At 29.5% G+C, this 24,343-nt stretch overlaps 2 protein-coding genes across 13 annotated transcripts; one reads left to right on the top strand and one right to left on the bottom strand.

The window, feature by feature from the left end:
- Nucleotides 1–927: 927 nt before the first annotated feature.
- On the top strand, nucleotides 928–6,557 carry LOC113872203 (ankyrin repeat domain-containing protein 13C-A-like). Of its 6 annotated transcripts, none has more exons than XM_027509562.1 (3): nucleotides 928–4,337; nucleotides 5,584–5,974; nucleotides 6,072–6,455. In XM_027509562.1, the coding sequence occupies exons 1-2, from the start codon at nucleotides 2,775–2,777 to the stop codon at nucleotides 5,962–5,964; spliced, it is 1,944 nt and encodes a 647-aa protein (XP_027365363.1). In that variant the 5' UTR covers nucleotides 928–2,774; the 3' UTR covers nucleotides 5,965–5,974; nucleotides 6,072–6,455. The 6 variants fall into 6 exon arrangements, with proteins under 6 accessions (XP_027365363.1, XP_027365361.1, XP_027365362.1 ...); XM_027509561.1 differs by having other exon boundaries at nucleotides 2,013–2,273; nucleotides 2,360–4,337; nucleotides 5,584–6,448; XM_027509563.1 differs by having other exon boundaries at nucleotides 2,156–2,359; nucleotides 2,678–4,337; nucleotides 5,584–6,557.
- Nucleotides 6,558–7,631: 1,074 nt separating this feature from the next.
- On the bottom strand, nucleotides 7,632–12,305 carry LOC113872200. Of its 7 annotated transcripts, none has more exons than XM_027509551.1 (9): nucleotides 11,958–11,981; nucleotides 10,972–11,404; nucleotides 10,022–10,419; nucleotides 9,388–9,637; nucleotides 9,037–9,202; nucleotides 8,841–8,943; nucleotides 8,623–8,751; nucleotides 8,179–8,394; nucleotides 7,632–8,065 (listed from the first exon to the last, which is right to left on the bottom strand). In XM_027509551.1, the coding sequence occupies exons 2-9, from the start codon at nucleotides 11,201–11,203 to the stop codon at nucleotides 7,784–7,786; spliced, it is 1,776 nt and encodes a 591-aa protein (XP_027365352.1). In that variant the 5' UTR covers nucleotides 11,204–11,404; nucleotides 11,958–11,981; the 3' UTR covers nucleotides 7,632–7,783. The 7 variants fall into 7 exon arrangements, with proteins under 7 accessions (XP_027365352.1, XP_027365353.1, XP_027365355.1 ...); XM_027509552.1 differs by lacking the exon at nucleotides 11,958–11,981 and adding an exon at nucleotides 11,818–11,955 and having other exon boundaries at nucleotides 7,648–8,065; XM_027509549.1 differs by lacking the exon at nucleotides 11,958–11,981 and adding an exon at nucleotides 12,164–12,296 and having other exon boundaries at nucleotides 7,679–8,065.
- Nucleotides 12,306–24,343: the final 12,038 nt, after the last annotated feature.

Genomic DNA, 24,343 nt, shown 5'->3' with positions numbered 1-24,343 from the left:
ACAAATTCCTTATGCAAAGTATGATAAGGAAAATAATGACTTTTTTGTTGACAAAAAAAGTGATATTTTGATAATTTTTTGTGCAGATTTATGAATGTTTTTTTGGAAGTAAAATTGCAAGGTACGAGAATGTCAAAATTTGTTGAATAGATTTATTCAAAGATTTTCATCAATAAATTTAGTCAATTATAAGTTAAAGAATAATTCGTTAAAGAAATTGGTTCAGACTATTTTTCTTGAAAAAACTTTTCAAGTAAAAAGTCTTCAAAGAAGATGAAAGATTTGTATTAAAAATTCAAAATGTTATTAGCAGTTATACACTTAGATATGTGGCAAAAAAGCGTGCGGATAATAGTTAAGACACATGTATTAGGCATTTATTTTAAGGTTCTATAAATAAGTTTTTAGACATAGAAGTAGAACTTCTTCAATTCTAAGACACTTACACTTTGTATCTAAAGAATCATCAAACGTTTGATGCACAAGTTAAATTTTGATAAGAAAAGATCAACAAGTACGTTAGTGGTCTCAATTGAAGTTGTACATTCTTTTAATTGTAATTAGCTTTTAATTTGTTCTTTATTTTTTTACTTTGGTTTTTATATTTCTTTGTAAATGTTCTTCTTTTTCTTCTTTCCTATTTTTTTTTTCATTTGAATGTCACTTGTTTCATGTTATCAATTTTGTTTAAAAATACACTAATAAAAACGCATCAAAAGAATAAAAAATTCAATCCTAATTTCCTCTTTAATTTATTTATTTGCTCAAAAAAATCCACCATTAACACATAATTTTATTTATTAAACCAATATACCACTTATATTTGTATAGGATTTATGAAGTCACTATGCTAATTTATTTTTTAATAGTTTTTAAATTTAGTTAATTTGTTTTTTTATTTTTTATTTTTATTTTTTGGTTCTTGCTTATTATATAGATTTTATGTTTTATACCAAAGAATATCTTTTGAAAAAGATAGATAGAATTTGTAGAAAAAAAAAAAAGATAGATAGAAGAAATAACATATAAGATAAGCAGTGATAAAAGGCTTTAGCTTATAACAGAAGTATGAATTTGATGTATGTATTGTTAAATTTAAGTATCAATATGCATTTTATATTATAGAGTGATTTATGTTGTGGACTGTGCTGTGACTCATAAAAGGCATTTAATACTTTAGAGAAATTATTTATTATGTACCTAATGGTTTATTTAACATGTATAATTCTAAACAAGAAACGAACCAAAATAAAAATTGAATAACTAATTTAATTCAAATTACAAAAGTTTAAATCAAAACGAATTTAATTTAATTTTACATTATATTCAAATTAAATAATATATTTTTATAATTGAATAAAGATAAATTTTTCTCTGAAAACTAATTCAAAGGAACTAAACATGTCCTTACTTTCAGAATTTCATGCCGTTGGAGGTGTGTAAAAATATATTCTGTATGGGCGTTAGACTACTCCCATTGATTTCTCTGCTTTACCCTCTTAATACATAAAATCAAGTTACTGTTAAAATCATAGGTATTTGATTTTCCATTTAAATATAGTTTAAAAACTCTCACATTTTCCCCCTCAAATAAGGTGGATTAGCTTCTCAAAATGTGAACAAAGTCTAAATCTCTTAAATGTAATTTCCATTTGTTGTTTGTAGTAATGAAAATGGAAATTGGCAGTGGCAGTCAAAATCGGGAGCCACGTAGAAAGGAGAATCAGAGAAGGCTCTGAAAAATTACGAAAAGACAATGAACAGTGAGTTGACCAAAGGGTAAATATTAACATTAACTACAAAGGGAAAAGATAAAGATAAATCACATGCCAATTCCCATGGCACGTACTATATATTTATCAAACACATCAACGCAATTAAGCAAGTGAAAAGTGAGAATTAAGGAGGGGCCTAAACCCTTGGTTCATCAGTAATGTAACGGATACCCAATGCCTGGCACTGCCAGCACACTTTAAGTTGGGTAATAATCTGTGAGTAGTCTGGATTTGGTTGATTGATCAATTCCTTCCTCCAAATATGTATATCCTATTCCTAATATGAAACACAAGTGCACCGCACAACACCGAAGTGTTAATTAATTAGGACCCCAAATCCAAAAGCTAAAGCGGGCACACACCCACACACACAATAGCTCACACAAAGGAATAACATTATAAAAAGATAGATACCAGAGAGACAGAAATAATAAGCAGAGAGAGCGACGATGCCATCTCTGATCTACGAATGCGAGACGGTGTTCGCTGCCTTCAGTTGTGTGTGTCAGCATTAACCTCTTTTATTGTTAGATCCAATCTCTCTCCCTCAATTTAACCCTAACTACCCTTCCTTTCATTTTCAGGTACTTTCTTCGCCTCTTAGTGTTTTTCTTTCTCGTCGATCTTCTCACACATTCACTTTATACACAATCCAAATCCGCGAAATTTCCACTTGTTTGCTTCCTCTATATTATCATTCTTCACCAACTCCATTATTTTATTTTTCTTAATTCAAAAGCAAAAATACTATTCTCTGCTCCAAATCTTTGTCCGCTACTGCTCATTTCAGTGATTTGGATTGAGCTCCTAACTACCTTCCACGGAACTGAAAATCAGTGGAGAAGGATTCGGAGCAGAAACAGTTGCCAATCTTGAATCCATTTTAATTTTTCCTAAATCAGGTTTTCTGCAATTTAACAATGGCGAAGCTGCAATGAATTGGTGATATAGCGTAGATAGAAGAGAGAGAGAGAGAGAGAGAAATAGGAGAAAAATCAGATGGAAGATATTTCCAAATACGTGCACAGTCCTGTACACGTGGCAGTGGCGAGGCGTGACCACGCTGCACTGCGCCACATAGTTTCCACCATTCCTGGACTTGCGAAGGCTGGTGAGGTGAATACAGAAGCGGAATCTCTCGGGGCGGAGCTAAAAGCCGATGAGGTATCGGCGGTTATTGATCGGCGTGATGTTCCGGGAAGAGAGACACCTCTTCACCTGGCGGTGCGTCTCAGGGATCCTGTCTCTGCTGAGATTTTGATGGCTGCGGGTGCTGATTGGAGTCTGCAGAATGAGAATGGTTGGAGTGCTCTCCAAGAAGCCGTGTGCAGTAGAGAGGAGGCAATTGCTGTGATTATAGCGCGCCACTATCAGCCTCTGGCTTGGGCTAAATGGTGCCGAAGGCTTCCCCGCATTGTTGCTTCCGCTGCTCGAATTCGTGATTTCTATATGGAGATATCATTCCATTTTGAGAGCTCTGTTATTCCTTTCATTGGCCGCATTGCCCCTTCGGATACTTACCGCATTTGGAAGCGCGGTTCTAATCTTCGCTCTGACATGACACTTGCTGGTTTTGATGGCTTCCGCATACAAAGATCTGATCAAACTTTTTTGTTCCTCGGAGAGGGTTATGCTTCTGAGGATGGGAATTTGAATCTGCCGCCGGGTTCTTTGCTTGCTCTTGCTCATAAGGAGAAGGAAATCACCAATGCTTTGGAAGGAGCCGGTACGCAACCGTCAGAAGCTGAAGTTGTTCATGAGGTTTCGTTGATGTCTCAGACGAATATGTATAGACCTGGTATTGATGTTACTCAGGCTGAGCTTGTTCCCCATTTGAATTGGAGGAGACAAGAGAAGACGGAGATGGTTGGGAATTGGAAGGCAAAAGTTTATGACATGCTCCATGTGATGGTGAGTGTGAAGTCAAGACGAGTTCCAGGTGCTATGACTGATGAGGAGCTTTTTGCTGTGGATGATGGTGAAAGTATGATGAATGGAGAAAACAATGATGAGTATGATGATGTGTTGACTGCTGAAGAAAGAATCCAGTTGGATTCTGCACTGCGTATGGGGAACGCTGATGGTGTTTGTCAGGATGAGGAACATGGAGGCGGCTTTGATGGTCAGGAAAATGGTTCTGCAGCTTCCTATCAAAATTGTGACGCCAATGGTGCGGTTAAAGAGAAGAAGAGCTGGTTTGGTTGGAACAAGAAAAACTTGAGGGGTGGCAGTGATGAACCTGAGGATGCAAAAACTAAGAAGTTTTCAGGTGATCAGCAAAAGCCACAACCTGAGTTTCTGAAGGAGGATCCTGGAGAGACTAAGAAGGGAAAGGATAAAAACTTTAAAAAGAAAAAGAAGAGAGGAGCAATTAATGAGACTAAGAATGAGAGTGAATACAAAAAGGGCCTAAGACCTGTCTTGTGGTTGACACCCGACTTCCCTTTGAAAACTGATGAGCTTCTGCCTCTGCTTGACATCTTAGCAAACAAGGTTAAGGCTATTAGGAGACTCAGAGAACTTTTGACAACCAAACTTCCTCATGGAACCTTTCCTGTTAAGGTAATCCAAATATCCCTATAATTTGTCCCTTAGTACTTTAATTTTTTATCCATTGTTGCTTTACTCTGCACTCTTGTAGTTATAATATTGATACTTGTATCTTTAGAGAACAAAAGTAGGAGTTTGTTCAGAGTTGTAGTTTATCTAAACATTCTTCCTCCTCCTCTCGACAGTGCTTTGTTTGTTTGTTTTGGGTTGAGGGACCAGGTTTTCTTTGACGTTGCATTGGTTACAGATTTTTTTCTAGTGTCACAAATGGGTGCACTACAATTTTTTTGATTTGCCCGTCAGAGTCCAAATGTTGATGGTTAATTGTCGCTAATAAAGACTGATGAACAAAATGATCATTTCTATGTACTAACATCATTCTATTGCCAAATATGCAGCTTGAGTTCATAGAATCATTTTTTAAGATGTTTGTGGTTTCTAGAATTTTTTTTCTTTGGATATTTGTTCTAATTAAACACTTGCATTGGGGTTGAGTTAAAAGAACAAAAAGTTTCCCTTGCCTCTGGTTTATACCCAGCATTCTTTAAGCTGACACATTTAGTTTCCCTTCTGTAGATTAGTTCATGAAAATATGTAATTCTTCATCGTGTTGAACTATATATTGCAAACCAAATTCCATATTGTTGCCTTAAATTCTTCGATACTACAGTTGTTTCTTTTCTATCATTCAATCCAGATTTTGCTCCTGCATTTGAGAACTCTACCCCTCTTAAGTGGAGTTATGTTGCTGATCTAAATGTAATGGACATCAACAGTCATAAGCACACTTCTAAATAAAATTTTCCTTACATTACCGAAGTGAAAAATACTGAAATCCGGTGTGATATTCTTTTTGAACCATTTAGAGACACTTCTAAACATGTTAGGTGTATATGGATATATTTTTATTCGTTGGTTAACATTCCATCCTTGTCAACAGGATTGCATAATATTAAAATCAATTATGCTATATAATACGAAATTACAAATAGTCATGGATATGGAATTCTGTGAATTACAAAATAACAAATCACGTTGCATGGTTTGTGTTAATCAGCTGAGAGAAGAGATTAGACAATTAGTTTAACATGCACAGTACAAATTCAATGGATTGTGTACTTCATTAATTTATCATTTTATTGGCACATATATTCCCACTGTGCCCACAATAAACAACATTGTGTAACTGCCTCTGTGTTGTGGCATACTTTGTATCAATGCATGTTTCATATGTCTCTGGTTATGCTACTGCTTGCAGGTAGCTATCCCTATAGTCCCTACTATACGGGTCATTGTCACTTTTACAAAGTTTGAGGAGCTTCAGCCAGCAGAGGAGTTTTCAACTCCGCTATCCAGTCCAGCATACTTCCAGGATGCCAAATCCAAGGAATCAGAAGGGTCGTCGTGGATGTCATGGATGAAAGGAAGTCGTGGTATGCTGTCCAGTGACTCTGATAGTCACAGATACAAGGATGACGTTGACCCTTTCAATATACCTTTAGACTACAAATGGGTGGATGCCAATGAGAGGAAACGCCGTATGAAGGCAAAGAGAGCCAAAATTAAAAAACATAAGAAGCAGACAGTTGCAAAAGGAGGGGATGGAGCGCATCAAGGGATTGAGGATGTGGAAGAATAATAATAGCATGGTATCTTTGTTATTGCTGCTTTTATAATCGTTGTCAGAGAGAAAGTGTAAGCGTCATTGTGCACAGCTGACTTTACTTTTCACTTTGGATGATCTAGCCAAGAATATACCGGAAGCTCTTTGGGTGATAGTTACACTTCAAGAAAAGGGTGCCACTATGTTTTTCCCCTTTTGCGATGTTGGATTATGAAGAGAGATTTCGTCATCTGGAAATAATTGTGTTGTCATTTGAAGAGAAAACGAAGAGAAAGAGTCGAATATGGCCTTCAATTACTTGGCTTCATTCTGATTTCCCCAAGATACCGATATTTGTATGTACATCTGTATCTCTGATTATCGATTTTGCATTTTTGTGAGTGGTATTTCTGTTTTCACTGTTCGTTCATCAAGTTTTGCCTATTCTTTTAAACTGACTTTGGCATGGTAAGATCTGTTGGAATTTGTATCTAATCATCGAATACAAGAACATTTTTTCCCCACTTAGATATGTTGCATTTTTTAAGTCACTTCATCTTTTTTCAAAAGTTTTTGTAATTAACATTTCGATATGCAGTACTAGTTAGGGAATTAATTTTTTTGTTATTAATAATGATGTTGAGATATCTGCATTGGAAATCCTTAGAACACTTATTAGTATTTTGTCTTAATATCTTTAATAAAAATATGAACACTTATTAGTATTTGTCTTAATATCTTTAATAAAAATATGATTTCATTTTAAGAAATATCTCTCTACCATACTTTTTAAAACTTACATTTTGTTATTTGTTGAAATTTGTTGAAAATCACCAACTTCAGTAAATATTCTAATTTAATGAGCTTATTATGGTTTTGTATTTTTTTTTAATAAATTTCAGTCGATAACTAAAAATGTTAAAAAAAAAATGTGATAGAGGATGTTTTAACTTTTGAACATTCTTTCTATTACTCTTTTTTAACACATTAATAGTTTTTATTGTTGTTTTATAAAGTCAGAGGCATGCTTATCATTGGGTAGATCCATGTCCATGGCCTTTTTATTTTTTAATAATTTTTTTATCCTTATTAGTTAATGTATATTTAGTTGGAGATTGTATTTTATACTTCAAAATAATATAATAAACGAGGATATAGTAAAGAATTAAATAGTAACTTTTTTATAAAAATTAAAATTCTATTTGCTTAATTTTTGTGCAAAATTTTATTCAAAAATAAAAATCAGTATTTTTAAAACACTTTTATTTTTTGCGAAGTTATTATAATTGAGATGAAAAGATAATATACATAAAATATTTTTATTAAAGAGCACATTAAACAATCGTATAGTTCCATCATGTTTTTCTCCTACGACCGATAGCCAATTCCAATTATTTATAGAATGGATATAAAAGCAAAAATACTCGAATACATCAGATCAAAGTCTTTGATCAATTTTCTCGTTGAAACATGCAATATGTTAAATCTTTGGTGTTTCATAAATTTAAAACGTCAGGTATTAAAGAAATATATTTGGCGTAGGATATCTCAGGTTGGTTCTAGTTTGGAGAGGATGCGCCCAGTGTTTATCCCAACTAGTAAAAATTTGAAGATGGAACAGTTCCATACCCAAAGCGTTTGATGAATTACCAAGGAACTCGGCGTGGTGAAATAGAACAAAACAAAACCACGCAAGAAATACCGGACTCGAAAAACTAGGATAAAGTATTTTGATTCTTTCATCATTTGAAAATAGAGATCGTGCTGTTTTATTTTGGCATATGTACAATAATTATACACACAAAGAATCGTATTACTATCACAGTTAGCAATGATCTAATTTACAGACGTAACTCTACCAAAATCTATCCTTGTTGACACTCAAGTATCCAGCCATTACCTTCCCCCCAGTATTTCTCATTCCATCTATAAGATAAGACCACGTAGAACCCAATGCCCCAACAAAAAAATCTGAGTCAGCAGCCATCAAGAAATTAACTAGTGGATAATTTGTGCTGGTTTCCCTTCCAAGGCTGGCTTCATAATCAGCCATTGACATGTTAGTCCTAAATTGGCGTTTTACCCTTGTATAGTGAAAATTCCAATGAGAATACTCTCTGGTTTTGTCAATGACTTCCTGAATCAAATTAGACCCTTATGGTGTTAGAATGTATTGAAAACTATAATCCAAAAGATAACTCAAAATAATTAGCAACTAGAAAGCTTTATGTCTGGTAACAACCGTGGTACCTGCATCTCAGTGGACAGCCAAATGCTAGTAAGGTATGGGAAATGCCTCCTAATCCGATCAGCAAGGTGCATGTACTCTTCAAATCCAACCACCTTCATTTCACATGCTTTGTCTCCCATTCTTACATGCATACCTAGAAGAGGCCTAGGGACCCATGGCTTGTGATTGGACCACACATATTCATCAATATCAGATCTTGGCTTTGCACCGCTTTCCTGAGGCAAAGGAATAAAGGAAAGTTATTTACACTAATACAATTTAACAAACTTTATATGAAAAAAAATATAATACTACCGTGGCATTTATCTATTTGGGGAGAAACTAAGTAAATTTCTAACAGGACCTATTTTTTTTTCCTCCCTCGGTGTTTAGATGCAAGGCATGGTTATAATGTACTACTACTCTTTAATTTTCTTACACAACAGTGCAAAATTAACTATAACCTTTGGCCAGTCCCCAGCAAGGCTTTGAAGAACCATCTTTGCAGCTAATTTTCCAAAGGCAATATGGCGGGCCTCATTCATTAAATTGCATGTGTATTCGGTTGGGAACCTCATTAAGTAGCGTACTGCCTGGAAACAACATTTTTGGCAACAAGATTAAATCATGAACTTCTGCTAAAATGAGGACACGAGTCCTTTTTTGCACATGTGATAGGTACCTGTGCTCTCCACCACCGTCTATCCATTTTTCTATGAGAAGCTAACAAAGTCCCATTTATATCAGTTGTAGGTTGCAAATAATCCCATGGAAGTCCCCATTTCCTGATATTGACATTGGAAGAATAAACTCATATAAGTTGAGGTTCTCAGTATGGAAGAAATCTTAAATATCTGATTGCAATTGTGAGAGGTTACCTAGGAGTAGGTCCAGCCCATATATGCTTAGATGTATAATTTTCTTTTGTGGTCACAATTCCCTTACTCCATGCCTCCTCACTTTTCATGAGTTCATATGCACGCTGACGGCATTCTAAGGATGTTTCTGGAAAGAAGTAACAACTCCAACTAGACCGCGAAGAACCTGCACATAGAAGAGTGCCCCACTTGCAATGTCATCAAAGTTGTATTGTTTTGTTTGGCAACATTATTCATAACATTTGAAGAATCTTGTTGAGACCAGATGTTCACATTGTACATAAGTTGTTAAGCCTGAATTCAACGGAGAACACAATAAGTAATGACATGGTTTTCTCACAAACAACATACCTTTGCAACCACCATGATCAGCCCTGTTATAATAGTTAGTAACAAGGACTCTTCCTTCTTTGATTGCGATTCCAAGAAGTCCACACATCCCAGCAATCTGAGCCCCAATACCATATCCAGGTGATTTCTCCCAGTCAGTAACAAGAAACTTCACATTTGGGCTGCTACAGTTTAAAGGATGCTGATGGATCCATATGTCACGCTGCACTTTTCTAGTCAAGGGATAGTTTTCTCCATCGGATCCTGCAATCTGCAAAAGCTTCTTTATGAACAAACTTACAACACTCCATCTAATTTTTAATCATGAACATTGTAAATGTCATCTTATGTTCTAATGAAGTTCCAAAATCTTCCTCAAGCATCTATATGCTGTTTTACTATTCATAATTATATCCCAAATGTTGCAATCATGCATTTAAAAAATTGAAATAAGATGGAAACTAACAACCACATAAATAAAAACTGGTTATGAAGAGATGATTGTTATGGAAACTGATACCACTTCACTAGCATATTTAGAGGTGACAAATATAAACCAAATATTGGTACCAACAAGTACACTAAACAAATCATGTTTGCTAGTGAAATAATTTATGGTAAAACCAAAACACTAGAGATATAGTTAAGAACGCACCCAAGGTGGATAAGCCCCCTCAGATGCAGCTTGGTGCCTAAGATTTTGCATCTGCCCATTGAATGCAGCAACAGGGAATTTCTGCAAAAATCCCTTCCAGCTTGTCCATGGTGGGAAGCTCTCATTTCCCGTTCGCTTATCAAGATAACCATATAGCTGTGTTTTCAACTTGCAATTTTCCAAATGTGGGGCATTAGGCAAACTGGACCCACTAATTCCATGTTTCTGCAAGTACTCTCTATCACCACTTATGGATTCATTCAACGCATCACTCCAAGCTGAAAAAAGTAATGAGACTCTCTCATCATCATCATCATCTCGCTCTCTACTGATCTTTGTATCCTGTAATCTCTCAGTTTCCTTAAGTTTAAAATGGCAGTCCGAACTTGTGACCATATCTAAGAAAACCAAGAAAACACATTCCACCGTTAATTAAATTTAACCTACCCATAATAATTAGATTGATCAATACGTTAGTGCATCACTGTCATCACTTCTACGTGTATCGTTCTACTATAAATAGTGACTACATGAATGTCATAAATGTAATAGTACTGCTTATGCAACAAAACAATGTATAGTCTCTAGCAAATGCAGTCCAAGTCAAAAAAGAGGTTATTAGAGTGTGCTTAACGTAAAGAAAGTAATTTAAGTATCCATTAAAGTTGCGTCATGCCCAAGCCTAACTCGTTCTCATCAAGTTCGCTTCATTGATAAACGTCCTTGAATACAACAAACTTTAAGAAAAGGTTAGGAACTCATAATAAACTCGATTCTTTATCTTAAAAAAAATACAAAAGAAGGAAGAAAAAAAGGAAAATAAAATTGGTTCTCCATAACCCAGTTTCAAAATTCAGGAAAAAGCACCCCATTACCATAAAAACAAAACAATATAAAGAAATAAAAGAATAAATAAGAAGTGGTTGAAACGAAGGAGGAGCTCGACTCACTGACACCATTAGAAGTAGAATTCCCTGATGAATTAGCCATAGACAAGGTTGAAAATGAAATGGGTCCAAACTGAAAGGTGCCAAAGGAAGTCAAAGCAGCCAAGAACAAAGTGGTGAGGCATACTCCACACAGAAATCCCACCACACAAATTTGACAAGGAAACGAAGTACCCATTTGGAAGGCTCTCTGAGAAACCACTCTCTCAATAGACTTGTGATTCAGTGTCTCCATTTCCCTTCTCTCACAACGATTCTTTCTTTATTACAAAAGCTTATCCAGTGACCCTTTTCCTCGTGAACTAAAACACTAATCCGTGACCGATCCACAGTTAACTTCAACCACTCCGAAGACAGAGAGACCCAACAAATCACACAATTATTTGCAACTGTGTCCTTAAACACTCTTGTGGGGCCATCCTCGCTATCCTTGCAACTGTAAAATTAATGTCAAGTTTCCATCAAAATTTATCAAAACCACACTCATACAGAATGAGTCAGGGAAGGACAGTATACATAAAAAGAAACCTACATATTAGCATGGATGCTAAACCAGCTAGAATAGCGTCATAAAATTTATATAAAATTGGAAAAGAAAATGTAATTCACACCCTTTCTTGAATCTTGATGTACACATAGTTTCACAACAATATTAATACTAAAAATAGTATATAGAGAGAGAGAGAGAGAGAAAATAAGTTACAGTGATGGCTTAGTAAATTAAGTTGGAGCCAGAGAAAGTCTAACCTAACCGAATTATTAGAAGCCAATGACCAAAAAAAATGGAACTTTTGAAAACAGTTTTGAAAATAACAAAGCTTGTCATGGAAAGGTGGGCATGGCCCTGACCTGGATTACTGGTTATGAAAAGACTTGCAAATGCAGGTTGGAAAGGGAAAGCATGAGCAGAGAAACACATAAACACGTGATGAAAATGACAAAAGTTATAATCGGGGGAAGAAGATAAGAATATGTGGCAACAGCTTTACCAGAACACCTCAGAAACAATGACACGGATTTTTATCTATAAGTTCAGCATGGAAATAAATATATTATTATTATCTCATTTATTATTATATTTAGAACATAGAAGGGATAAATAATTTTGAAAAAGGGTAAAAGGATAGGACATTTCAACAGAAGCAAGAGAAAGCCTCGGGAAGGTGAATGCAAGGGACAAAAACAGGTTAAGTACCTTTGTGTTTGCTTAGGAACAGAACATATGAAGGGGTGCAGTGAAGCAGGACAAGAGTGGGGGAGGTGTTACCAATGGAGAAGAGTATCATGTAGTGTAGTTGCCACATATATTCTTCAACTCTTCACTCTTCTCTATCCGTGGTCCCAACAATTTTCTTTTTTCATAATATATATATGTATCTATCTGTCCTTTAACCAAGATGCTAGCTAAGTTGTTTCTTTTATTTCAAGTGGAAATTTTCAATTTTCATTGCCTAAAAGAAAGGAATCGGTCCACTTGTCATGACTTGTACTTTGTGATCATGAAGATGAAAAGAACACGCCACAAGAAACTTTTCAATTCAATCCTCACAAATTATAATGCTTCCTTTCTTTGTTAATTAAATAAACCAAGAAACAAGTTATCATTCGGTTGGAGAAAACCTGATTACTAGTAGCGTTACAAACAAACATTACGCAACAGGTGGCTTTTTCGGAATCGTTAAATTACATGGTTCATTATTTATGGATAAAAAAACAACCATATAATTTAACATTTATAAATGAGTATTATTGTATCAAATTTAAAATTAATAAATAAGAAAATAGGTTATAAACTATTAATAAGCTATATACATTTACGTGATTGGTAGATTATAAATAAGTATTATTGAATCAAATTTAAAATTATATAATAAAATAGGTGAACTATTAATAAGTTATATATGTTTCTCGGTCTTCTTGCATGTAACTATTAACTGTGTGGACTTGTGTACACTAATATAAATTATAGTTACTCTTATGTTTTTTAATAAATTTTGCTGAATAATTTAATTCTAAAATTATTAGTTAAATTAAAAATTTTAATTACTTAAATTATATTATCATAATTTTAGATCAATTTAAAATTATTTAATACTTTATTTATATATATTAAAATTTAAGTAATATATACTTCTGAAATCTATAAAAACAAGAATTTATTATACTTTTACAATTATTAAATTTTGACAAAATTTGATACAAATAATCAAAATCATATATAATTATAATTCAACAACATAATCAATAAAAAATATTTTTATATTAAATTATTGACAGTATAAAAATAGTGTAACTTATATTGATACAATTTGAAATTTTCTCTGTGTATATATTTCATGGTTATAATAAAAATGAAATATCAAAATATAATAGATAAGAAAATAATATAATAATTAAATGACAAACCAAAGATTAAGAATGATAAAAAAAATTAATATTTTATATTATATTTATTTATATTTTTATAAAAATAATTAAAATATTCAAAATTAAATAGTTTAAATTTTAAAATATATTTTATATTATATTATATATAATAAATATTGGATGGATAAAATTCATATTAAGTAAACATTATATTAATTATATAAGTAATTTTTTTTCCTTAACATAAATTTAATACATCATTTAGTAATTAAAAATAATATTACAATGGTTTAAAAACATAAATAATAAAAAATAATATTATAAAATAAAATTATTAATAATGTAAAATACTAAAATAGAATTTGTGTAAAGAAAGTATGTTAAAATGTTATATTACTCTTAAAAATTAAAAGTTAAATTTATTTATGTGATTAATTAAATATACAGAAACAGATATATCCTTGTTATTTTGGATTTTTTTCACGGAATATTTTATTTAATTTAGAGTACAAGTTTGGAGAATTTTATCTTGTGAAGTTAAAGATTAAAGACTGAAAAAATCTCTCGAAATAAATTTAGAGATGAAAACTAAGATTGTACTCTCTAACTCATTGAATCCTTGAATATATATAGAAATAATATAATTTTTTAAATTTTTGTATACACACATATGACACATGATTTTTTTTTGTTTTCCTTATATATATATATTATTTTTCAATTTAATTTAATATGATAATTTATTTTTAAATTTAAATTTATTAAAAGAGACTTATTAAATACCTCTATCTTTTCTTTTCTTTTTCCAATGTTAAAAACTTGTGGGTGTTTTATAGGGGAAACTAGAAAATAAGAAAAGAAGAAGAAGAAGAAAATACCCCAACTCAAAGCAAGAACTAACAATGGAGATGAAAGAATATTAGAGATGCAAGAACAAGGAGCAATGAGACACTCCTACACTTATTTCTTAACCCACGTGAGTGTTATTTTTAAGTATACTTTTTCTTCTCAAACTAATTTTTAAGAGCGTTATTAACATATAGATTTTAACAATTTTTTATGAAAATATTTGGTAGGAGATCAATCCCTTTAAATTTTTAAGAATCTTAAAATAAAAATATTAAATTTTTATATTTGGTATATATGAATGTTTAATTATTTAGGAAACTAACATTTTTAATAATTTGTTTAATTATTATTAGTAGTATAATCATAACTATGCAAGTTGACTTGCATAAAACCCAGTGCTCAAATAAAGTTAGATTTGATTTGGCATTTTAGAAACTCAATAATTTTAAACATTTTAAATCCAAGTCTATATAAGCATGTTACTTGCATCCGATTAAGATGGATAACATGAATAGATAACTCTAATTACAACTGCCCCACTCCTTATAATCTTAGAGGAACAATAACCAGATGATGAGTAGAAGAAAAATACCTAACCATACATAGTTAACACTATTCACATTAATTTTGTACCTATGACCATCTTTAAGAAGAAATAGAAGGGAAAAAAAAATGGATTGGAGATAAGTATAAGAAAAAAGAAGAGAAGGGAAAGAAAAGAAATAAGTAAATCTATAAATTAAATATATTTATTGCATTATTAACTTTTTATATTTTTATTATTTCAAATTTAAAAAAATAAATTGAAAATTGAAGTTTAAAAATTAAAATGCCAAATAAGCTATGATATTCATTTAATATTTTTTGTAGAGTTGCCCATAAATTAAGAGCGTCTCTAATTGAATTTTTTTTTTCTCTATTCTCTGATAAATTTATCGTAATCTCCTTTCAGAACATTTTATCCCTATACAGTGTTTATACTCTAGTGTTTAATTAAAACTTTTTATCTATGAAAATAATAATAAAATTTATGTTGAAATTGTTCTAATTTTAATACTATTTTAAACTTTTGATTTACTGTATCATACATAGTATACTTAAAATATTGCTATTTGCTACTCCAACCACCCATGATCTTTCTGCATTGAAAAGAATAATTATGTAATGTAAATTCTATAAACAAATAAAGTTAAAAGTAATAATATTTGTAAACAAATTTAACTCGATACAAATTATAAAAAATTGAATGAAATTCAAGAAAAAAAATTGCAAAAAAAGTAAATAAATAAAATTTAAAACTAATAGCACAAAATGTAACTAAAAAAACATTAGAAATTAAAAACCAGATTAGATCGAATTTTATCAATTCATAAAATTAGATCATTCAATTTAATTTAAAACATTATTAAACAAATTAAGTTAAATATAATATTATATTTAGAATACTCCAAACAAATTACAATATATTTTTATTATTAAATACAATTCTTTTACGTAAAATTTAATCTAAGTGGAACCATATCCCTATCAAAGGTTAAAGTTAAACATTTGCTCCGCCGAAGGGTTTAGAGGGCCAAAGCTTTGAGCAACAATCAAAATAATTAATGGGACATGTGACATGTCAATGATTAATCACATTCGCATTTGCTGTGAGTGAGCAACTCGTGTCAAATAATTGGCACTGTATTAGATACCTGGACCAATGATAAAGTGAGTGTGAGTGTAAGAGAAACAGCGTTGCATGATAGATGTGATTTTAGAAAGAAAAGAGTTGAATGCTAACGCCAATTCGTTGGAAATGCAGAATAGAGATGGGAGTGGTTGTAATTTATCAACTTAGAATACAACGTATTTAATAACATAAAATTATAATTTATTTAGTTAATATATTAATAAAGTTATTTGATGAATAAAAAAAAGTTTATAGTTTTTTTTGGGTGCTTGACATCTTGAAATAATATATTTAAAGATAAGTTCATATTAGATAAATTATTTTAACGAATAATTATTTTTTTATCAAATTTTCAATTTACATAATTTTTTTTAATTTTAATTTTTGTACTCAAACTCTATCTCTTCAAATTTTTTTAAGAAATTTATCAACACAGTAATATATTTTTCAAAGACAACAAAATAAAGAAAAAAAGGAATTAGTTCCCAGTTATACTAGTATAAAAGAGGTTATACCAATTTAGGAGTTATTTTTAAAATGGAAATACAATTAAAAACATGTTATTCTAAAAGTAATTATTTTCTCTTAAAAAATTATATTGAAACTATAATCCCGAATGATTCACTCACCATTTATATCCAACTTTTATTGGCTGTAATTACGAAGTTACTCTAAAAAAATTGTAAAGTTGACTAGCTAAAATTATTTTTCTATAAAACGGATCAGATTGAATTTGTGTTGCTGTTGACTTTCATTTTGGTTTTAATTAATGATGGTCTCATGTCTTATGGTGACATGCATAGGAGAGTTGTGTAGTAAAAAAAAAATATCTATATGTAAGTTTATAAATTTTTATATTTAATTTAAATTTTTATTTATTTTATATCTAACAGTTAATAAAATAATAAATTATATTTTATTAAATATAGTTAAATAGAAAATTTAAAATGAGTATAAAAATTTTTAGTATAAAAAATTCTGTCATATATATATATATAAAAGATGTGATTAAAAAAAGAATGTAATAAAAAAAATTTAAAAATATAAAATTTTTAGTGATAAATTCACCTATTATATTTAAGTGTGTAATTTGAGTTAGATTTGAATTGAATTACATAATAATATATATATATATATATATATATATAAAAGATTAATAAATATATATATAAATTTTATTTATTTATTTATTTTATGTAATTCGTAATCTAAGCTTGTTTGTTGTAAAAGAATAAAATAATAATAAGTCAGCACATTTATTGCTTTTGTATTTTTAATTAATTTATTTATACCTTTCATTGAATTAATAAGGAATAAAATATATGCTTAGTATAGAGACTATAAACACATGCATAGATCCGCTTTATTAGATATTATCTATTATATATGACAATTGCATGTACAGTGTGAAAATTATATCTATTAAAAGCAATTTTTTATATGCATGAACATTTGACTTTCGAGAGACACGTGCAATACCCTAATACGCCTTGGTTAAAGATGCTTAACGCTCCGTTTGGATAAAATAAAAACAGGATTTTTTTTCAATCGAGTAAAAAAGTGATCAAATAAAAAAAAATACATCATTTGAATCGGTCATTTTTTTAATGAAATAATTTAATATTTATGATATATAACTTTATAGAGTAATTATTACATAATTGTATTTTTCAAGTTCTAATAAAATAAAAAATTGATTTTAGTTTACGATAAAAAAATATTTCAAATTTTAAACTTGTAAATTTAAATTTAAACATAATAATAAATTAATTTTAATTTATAAAAAAAAATTTATAAAAAAATTTAAAATTTAAATTTACATATTATAACAGTAGAAACTCCTCTCCAAGTGATAATAATTATCACTACTCTTCTAATTCATCTATTTTGAATAGCATTGATTGTTAAAGTGGTTTGAATAACTCTTCAAAAATGATGCGAAATCCCTCTCTATTTTTGTTGTTGTAGTAAATGTTGTGTTCATTGGTTGCAATCTAGCAAAAGTGTCGAGAGAAGGAAAAACGGCAAAAAGCTTTGGGAGAGATGGGATACAAAAATCGAGTTTTATGTTTCGTAATCAGAAAAAGGAAAGATTAGGTGAGTGGGGCAAATGTTGTTTTGGGAGAGATAGGGATTAGAGTATGCGTTTATGGTACCTCTTCAACGTGGGCGGCTAGGGAGGGCTCTATAGAGATACTAAATGGACGCTAATTGCATTCAATGAGCATGTGGATTTGTCCTCGTATTACATTTTGCACTGGGCACATTAACTAGGCCAAATTAAAATATAAGGTCAATATATAAAATTCAGATATCACAGCTAAAGTTTCACTTGATTTCTTCCCAGTTTAGAGTGAAAGTGGTTTGTGCAGGCTGTACCTACCACCAAATGAGGCAAGTTGTTACGATTAAAGTAATAATTAGGGTAACACTTTTATTGGGTTTGTAGCAACTTGAATAGCTGCAATTCAAGATGAATTTGTAGCATAATTGCGAAACACTGAGTAAAGATAAAAAAAATTAATAAATTTTTTTTATATTTTTGCAATCAAGATTTTAAATGAAATGACAATCTAGACACAATTAATAAATAGGATCATTATTATATAATAATTTTTAGTTTTTTTATATTTGTATTACTAAATGAATTTAGCACATGCATTTTTTTTTTAATTTGAGTGTGAAGAATAATTTGTCTCCTAAGAAAGATTGCCTTCAAATATTAAAAAATAATAATAAAAATAAAAATGTTGTTTTAAAAAAAAATTGAAAACTTTGGAAAATAAACTTGGCTCTTGGAAGGCAAATCCTGCATTATGCTGACTTATACTTAGTATATAGAATAAGCTTCATACATGAGAAAGAGAAAAGTTTAGAAGTTTGGCCTTTCATAAAACCTCAAAATGTGACCAAAATAAATAGCACAAGTAAGAAATTTAGGAGTTTTTTTTTTCCAAAAAGGAAGCAAAATTTTTTTGCAAAGGCAACCAATTTTTAGAGATGAGCAAAAAGTTTTTTAAGAGAGAGTAAAAAATTTTAGAAAGTAAGAATAAAATTTTTAAGGGTAAAGATCTACAGAGAAAATAAAATTTTGAGGAAGGGGCTTTTGAATATCCAAATAAGAAAAAGCAGAACACATAAACGAGTAGAGCATGAGAGGGAAGAACAAGAAAAAAAAAGAAGAGAAAAAAAGCACAAATAAAAAGAAATATCATACCTACCATTAATTTATGCTTGGATCATTTCATCATCCTTCCTTATTGTATTCTCAAGGTTAGCCCTAATTCTTTTATTCCACATTTTGAAGCTTATTCACATAGTAAAGATAAATGAGGAATAGAAGTATTAGTGCTAAATCACATTTTCTATTATTCTTCCTTTTTTATTTTATTAATTTGATAAGTTAAATTTAACTTAGAGTGAGAATGGGTGCAAAGCTCTAAAACTTGAGTACAACTCTCACACTTAGGGCTATGCAGGATCTGACCAAACTGTCCCAATCCACACAAAACCAAAGAACCCACCCAAGCAAAACGGATTTGAATGGATTTTGGGTAAGCAAAATGAATTTTCTAAGTTGAAATGGTTAAGGATGGTTGGTAACAAATTTAAAATTGTGGAACAATCAGAACCTGCCATCGACCGAATGTGTGTGTGTTAAATTTAGGCATAGGCCCAGTTCGAGTCACTAGGTTTTAATTGAGAGATACATATCAAATGTGAACTTTTCCCTCTTTTCTTTAGTTCATGCGTTGTCCATCACTTTGTTATCTTTTTGCTCTACTAGGGTTTGAGAAATTCTACCGAGAAAGTCTCTCTTTCTTGTAACCATAATTTCTCTCTTTCGTCTTACAACTCTCACTCTTAACGCCACTTTCCTCTTTACTAAGGTAAGCATGTTTCTTTTTACTTTTTATTCCTTTGGGGTTATGGTTAGGATTTTTATTCTTTAGTTTTTGTTAATATTGTTCTATGTTTTTGTTGTTTGGTTTAATGAACTACTAAGTTTATGTTGTTGTGGGTGAGGGGTTTACTCCTTTTTTTTCGTGTGCGTCTACATTGTTTTGTTATAGTGTTATTTCTTATTCTATTGTCGTTTTATTTCTCCTCAATCAGTATGAATATGATTATGCACTTCTTCTCCATTTTAAGTTTTTCTTTCTTTCTACTTGTGTTCTTGTTGTTGCTTTTCCTTGCAAAGGTAAATTGACCAATTAGACTTTGATATTTCAGAAACGTTTAGTAATTAAAATCTAAGTACTTCTGATTTAACTGAAATATTTAGTGCTAAAAATACATGCAAAGAAAGTTTAAAAGGCTACACTATGATGAACCTTTGCTACATGCGCTTACATTATGAACAACTTCACAACTCAAAATAAACTTGAACTAGTTGCATACACTATCGTGCTATATTACTTTGCCTTAAATCATATTAAATTTGATTTATTATTGTAATTGATATTGACTACAAATTTGTTATGACTGGGAAATGTGTTTTCTTTCCAATTTTTTATTTCTCTTTTGCTTCAATTGCTATTTTTAATATTTATATATTCACATAATTTCCTATAGTATTGTTTTGACTTATGGAGAAAATTTTGAGATAGGATTTCTTCATCTGTTTTGATTTGTGTTGTCTTCTCCTCTATTGAGATGTTTTTTGTGTTTGGTAGTTTGTGATATAATGGACAAAAGTGGAAAAGATTAAATTAAAATAGTTTCATGTAATATTATATCATTTCATGCTTTTAGAATTAACACATATAATATAAATAGATAGATTGCTGCTATGCTTTCTTACAGGCTAAGAATATTTTGTATAGGTAATGATTTGTTTATATAAATAAATTACCTTTGCTACCATTTTGTTCTTTAATTAGTTTTCATTTTTTATGTTTTAGAAATTGTAAATTTAATTAATAATGTTTGCTGACTATGTACTGCTACCTTTCTTGTAGGCTAAGAACATTTTGTGCAGGTAACTAGTTATTTACATAAACAATTTACCTTTGCTACCATTTTATTTTTTAATTAGTTTTTATTTTTTATGTTTTAGAATTTGTAAATTGAGTTGATAGTGTCTGCTAAACAATGTGTCTAGTGCTAAATATAAATTACATGTGATCTTCTACTTTATTTATTTTTCTTTTATTTAAAGTTAACAGTATCAATTATGAATTCTAATTTAGATTATGTATCATGATTCTGATATGTTACAAATTAGAAATTCTACTAGTAGTGCACCAACATTACAGTATGCACACTAGTCATTTGAATTTTTGGTAATCTACTCACTTTGATTTTATTTTATTTTTATTTATAATTTCTATCAAATATTGCTATGATTTGGTTATATTAAAACTATTTATATTTTGTTATGATAAAAAAAAAATAGGTTGCATGTGTGGATACCACCAAAATATAATTTGTGGATGTGATTTTTAGATAATTTGGTTAATATAGTGGATATGGTTATTAGTCTATCTTTCATTAATAAGGGTATTTTAAATTAGAGTTTTTTGGCATATGTAAGTGAGTTCTACTAAAATTTTTTGTAAATGTTCTTATTGGATAATTTAATTATATATAGTGGGTAAGTAAAACTAATGTTTTATATTTCATTAATTAAATTTTTTTAGCAACTTGCTATAGTTTATTATTATCAATTTTAGACCATTTTTTTAATTTTAATTTAGATTTTGGCATGCATCCAATTTTTTTTACTATAAATTTTATTCCTAGTTTTATTTTTTTAGTTAAATAAAAAAACCATATATAATAATAATTTAAAACTAACCCAATATTAATTACTATTATAAATATTTTTTTAATAAAATAAATTTTTATTCCTAAATCTTTAATAAAATTCAGTATAAGGCTTAAGTGAAAGAAACAGTTTTTTGACAACAATAATTTTTATTGAATTTTTTAATTAGACTTGACTAATTTATTGAGTTATTTGATAGGTCCAAATCTGAACTTTTTAAAAAAAAATTAAGACAAAATTAGACTTCTTTTTATTTGATTCAATTAGTAGTAATTACTTAATTTTAGGCCTGAATCCACCCATAATCGATTGTTGATCACTCTAGAACTGAGCTACATGTCTGTCCCTACATCTATTGCTTTGGTCATCTCACATTTATCTTTTCAATTGCAAATGTCATGGAACATGGCATTTTGGTAAGATTTTTGGGTTTGTCCAACGACTTAAGATTTGAAGTTGTTGGTACCTTCCTTTATATATATATATTAAAAATATATTAAATTATTTTTTTATTTCAGTAATATTTATAAATAAATAAATAGAATATTTTTTATGTTTCAATATTTTCTTTAAGTTTATTTTATTATTTATTTTACTTTTACTAGTAAATTATAATAGTGATAATAGTTTAAAATAAAGGCAAATAGACTCCCTAATGTTATTATTATTATAAAAAATATATCAGTTTTTATTTTTTTAGATAATAATAAATAAATAAATAAATTTGTGTTAATGATAGTGATAAAGTGAATAAAGGAAAATAAAAAATATTATCTGTATCATAATATTTATTTTTTTATTATTATTTTTTATTAATATTAATGTCTTCCTTATTTTTTTATTAAATTAATGTAGACTTATTTTATTGTTCTATTATTTCATGATTAATAAATTAATTTTATTGTAAATTTTATAATAAAATATAATAAATAAATGCATAGAATTATTACAATAATTTATAATGCTATTGTGTAGTGATTATACCTTTATGCGTTATAAAATTGTTAAAATTTATGTGTATTAACGTTACTTTAGATTTTATATACTATTAATATATTTTAAAAATTTTGATTTTTAAAATTAATCAATTATATATTTTTTTATTTAATTAATTAAAGTTCATCATTTAGAACATTTTAATCATATTAATATAACGATTTATAATATTATTGTGTAGCGTCTATATCTTTATACACTTTAATCTCAATATATGTTTTAACTATTTGCAATATAGTTGAATAATCTCTTTCACCTTCTATATGTTTTTATCGTAAGATGTATGTATAACTGCGTTATATAATATCTTAAATATTATAATTTTATGAAAATAATTTTAATTTTAAAATAAACTTTCTTTTATTAAATTTAATTTTAATTAATCAACTTAAAATTTTTTAGTTAGAACTATATGACCTTGAGTTATAATTATACACGAGATATATAATATATAAGAGAGAAAAACTAGATTCGTTAAGTCAAAATAATTTTTAAAATATTTTTTTCTAAAATATCATTTAATATTTTAAGAAATAAATTTTTCTTCCTTTAAAAATAGTAACACTCATTATTTAAGGGTTAAATTAAAATAAATTTATACAATTAAAATCGGTTGCAATGTTGAAAAATTATTAATAATTAATACAAATATAAAAAATATTGATCTAAAGTTTCTCTCAAGTTTAACTAAGAAGATGAATGCAATAAAATTTATTATCAGTAGATATAAAGGGACTAATGGAAAATGAGATAACATAACAAGAACTTTACTACCAAAAAGAAGTCCAAGAAAGGTTATAGTTTTTGGGTCACATGGTGTGCTTCGATCATGGATCCCCCTTTGTTGCCGCTTTCATTGATTTGAATTTCCAGATTTTGTCTCCATTTTCATCCAATTAATAAAGACCTCACTAGCAATTAAGCTACTCAGCCTTTTAGCCAATGAAGAAAAAAGGAATCAGCAAATGTTGATGTTTTATCCAAGCAACCACCAACACCATGCAGCTAAGGTTTGCATGGCCTCTATCTTGCAAGTTAACATGGGCACAGCGTATAGGGTGTTGAGATATTTGATTTTACGATTGGTGTTAGCCGTGTCAAAATAGTGTCCTCTCACTTCTTGCTGGTAAGGGATGCTGTTGACAATATTTGATATTTGTGATGTCTTGTTTTCGTACACATTAGGGTAGGCAACCCGGCAATTGATAATCTGACAAAGGAAAATAATTCCTTATCATCCATTAAGAGCCTTTTGTTTAAGATTATTTTCATGAAAAAAAATTGTTTTTCAAAAAGTATTTACTTTTAAAAATCTATGATAGTTTGGTTAGGATTATGAAAAAAATCAGAACATAAAAAAAATCTTATTTTAACTTTTTTAGGTAACCTATATATTGAATAGTAGTTTTTATAATTATAACTAAATGTAATTAACGTTTAATTTTAATAAAAATCTTTTAAAATATCCTCCTTTTTTTATTCAAAGCTAAAACAAACTGCAGGTTCTAAATTAGAGTGAAATGGGCGATCGAAGGCAAGTGATAAAAAAGAAAAAAAAAATATAATAAATGATATGATATGAAAAAAGAGAAAAAAAAAGTATAAAAATATAATAGGTGTCCAGAATATTTACCACGACAACTCTTGTGATCGCTTTATTTTGAGGACATGTTCTCCTTCATCTCGATTCCGCAGCAGGATGTGGCCGGAGCTTGTTGGCC

The sequence above is a fragment of the Abrus precatorius genome, unplaced genomic scaffold (assembly GCF_003935025.1).
Source record: "Abrus precatorius isolate BTA unplaced genomic scaffold, Abrus_2018 Scaffold7, whole genome shotgun sequence".
NCBI lineage: Eukaryota > Viridiplantae > Streptophyta > Magnoliopsida > Fabales > Fabaceae > Abrus > Abrus precatorius.
The sequence above is the reverse complement of the archived record's forward strand: the minus strand, read 5'-3'. Positions and strand labels throughout refer to the sequence as shown.

Coding starts and splice junctions, on each gene's coding strand:
- LOC113872203 (XM_027509563.1), top strand. CDS start 2,775: ATGGAAGATATTTCCAAATACGTGCACAGTCCTGTACACGTGGCAGTG. Junction 4,338..5,583: donor ATGGAACCTTTCCTGTTAAG/GTAATCCAAATA, acceptor TACTGCTTGCAG/GTAGCTATCCCTATAGTCCC.
- LOC113872200 (XM_027509549.1), bottom strand. CDS start 11,203: ATGGAGACACTGAATCACAAGTCTATTGAGAGAGTGGTTTCTCAGAGA. Junction 8,752..8,840: donor GACGGTGGTGGAGAGCACAG/GTACCTATCACA, acceptor TGTTGTTTCCAG/GCAGTACGCTACTTAATGAG. Junction 8,395..8,622: donor TTGCTGGGGACTGGCCAAAG/GTTATAGTTAAT, acceptor CCTTTGCCTCAG/GAAAGCGGTGCAAAGCCAAG.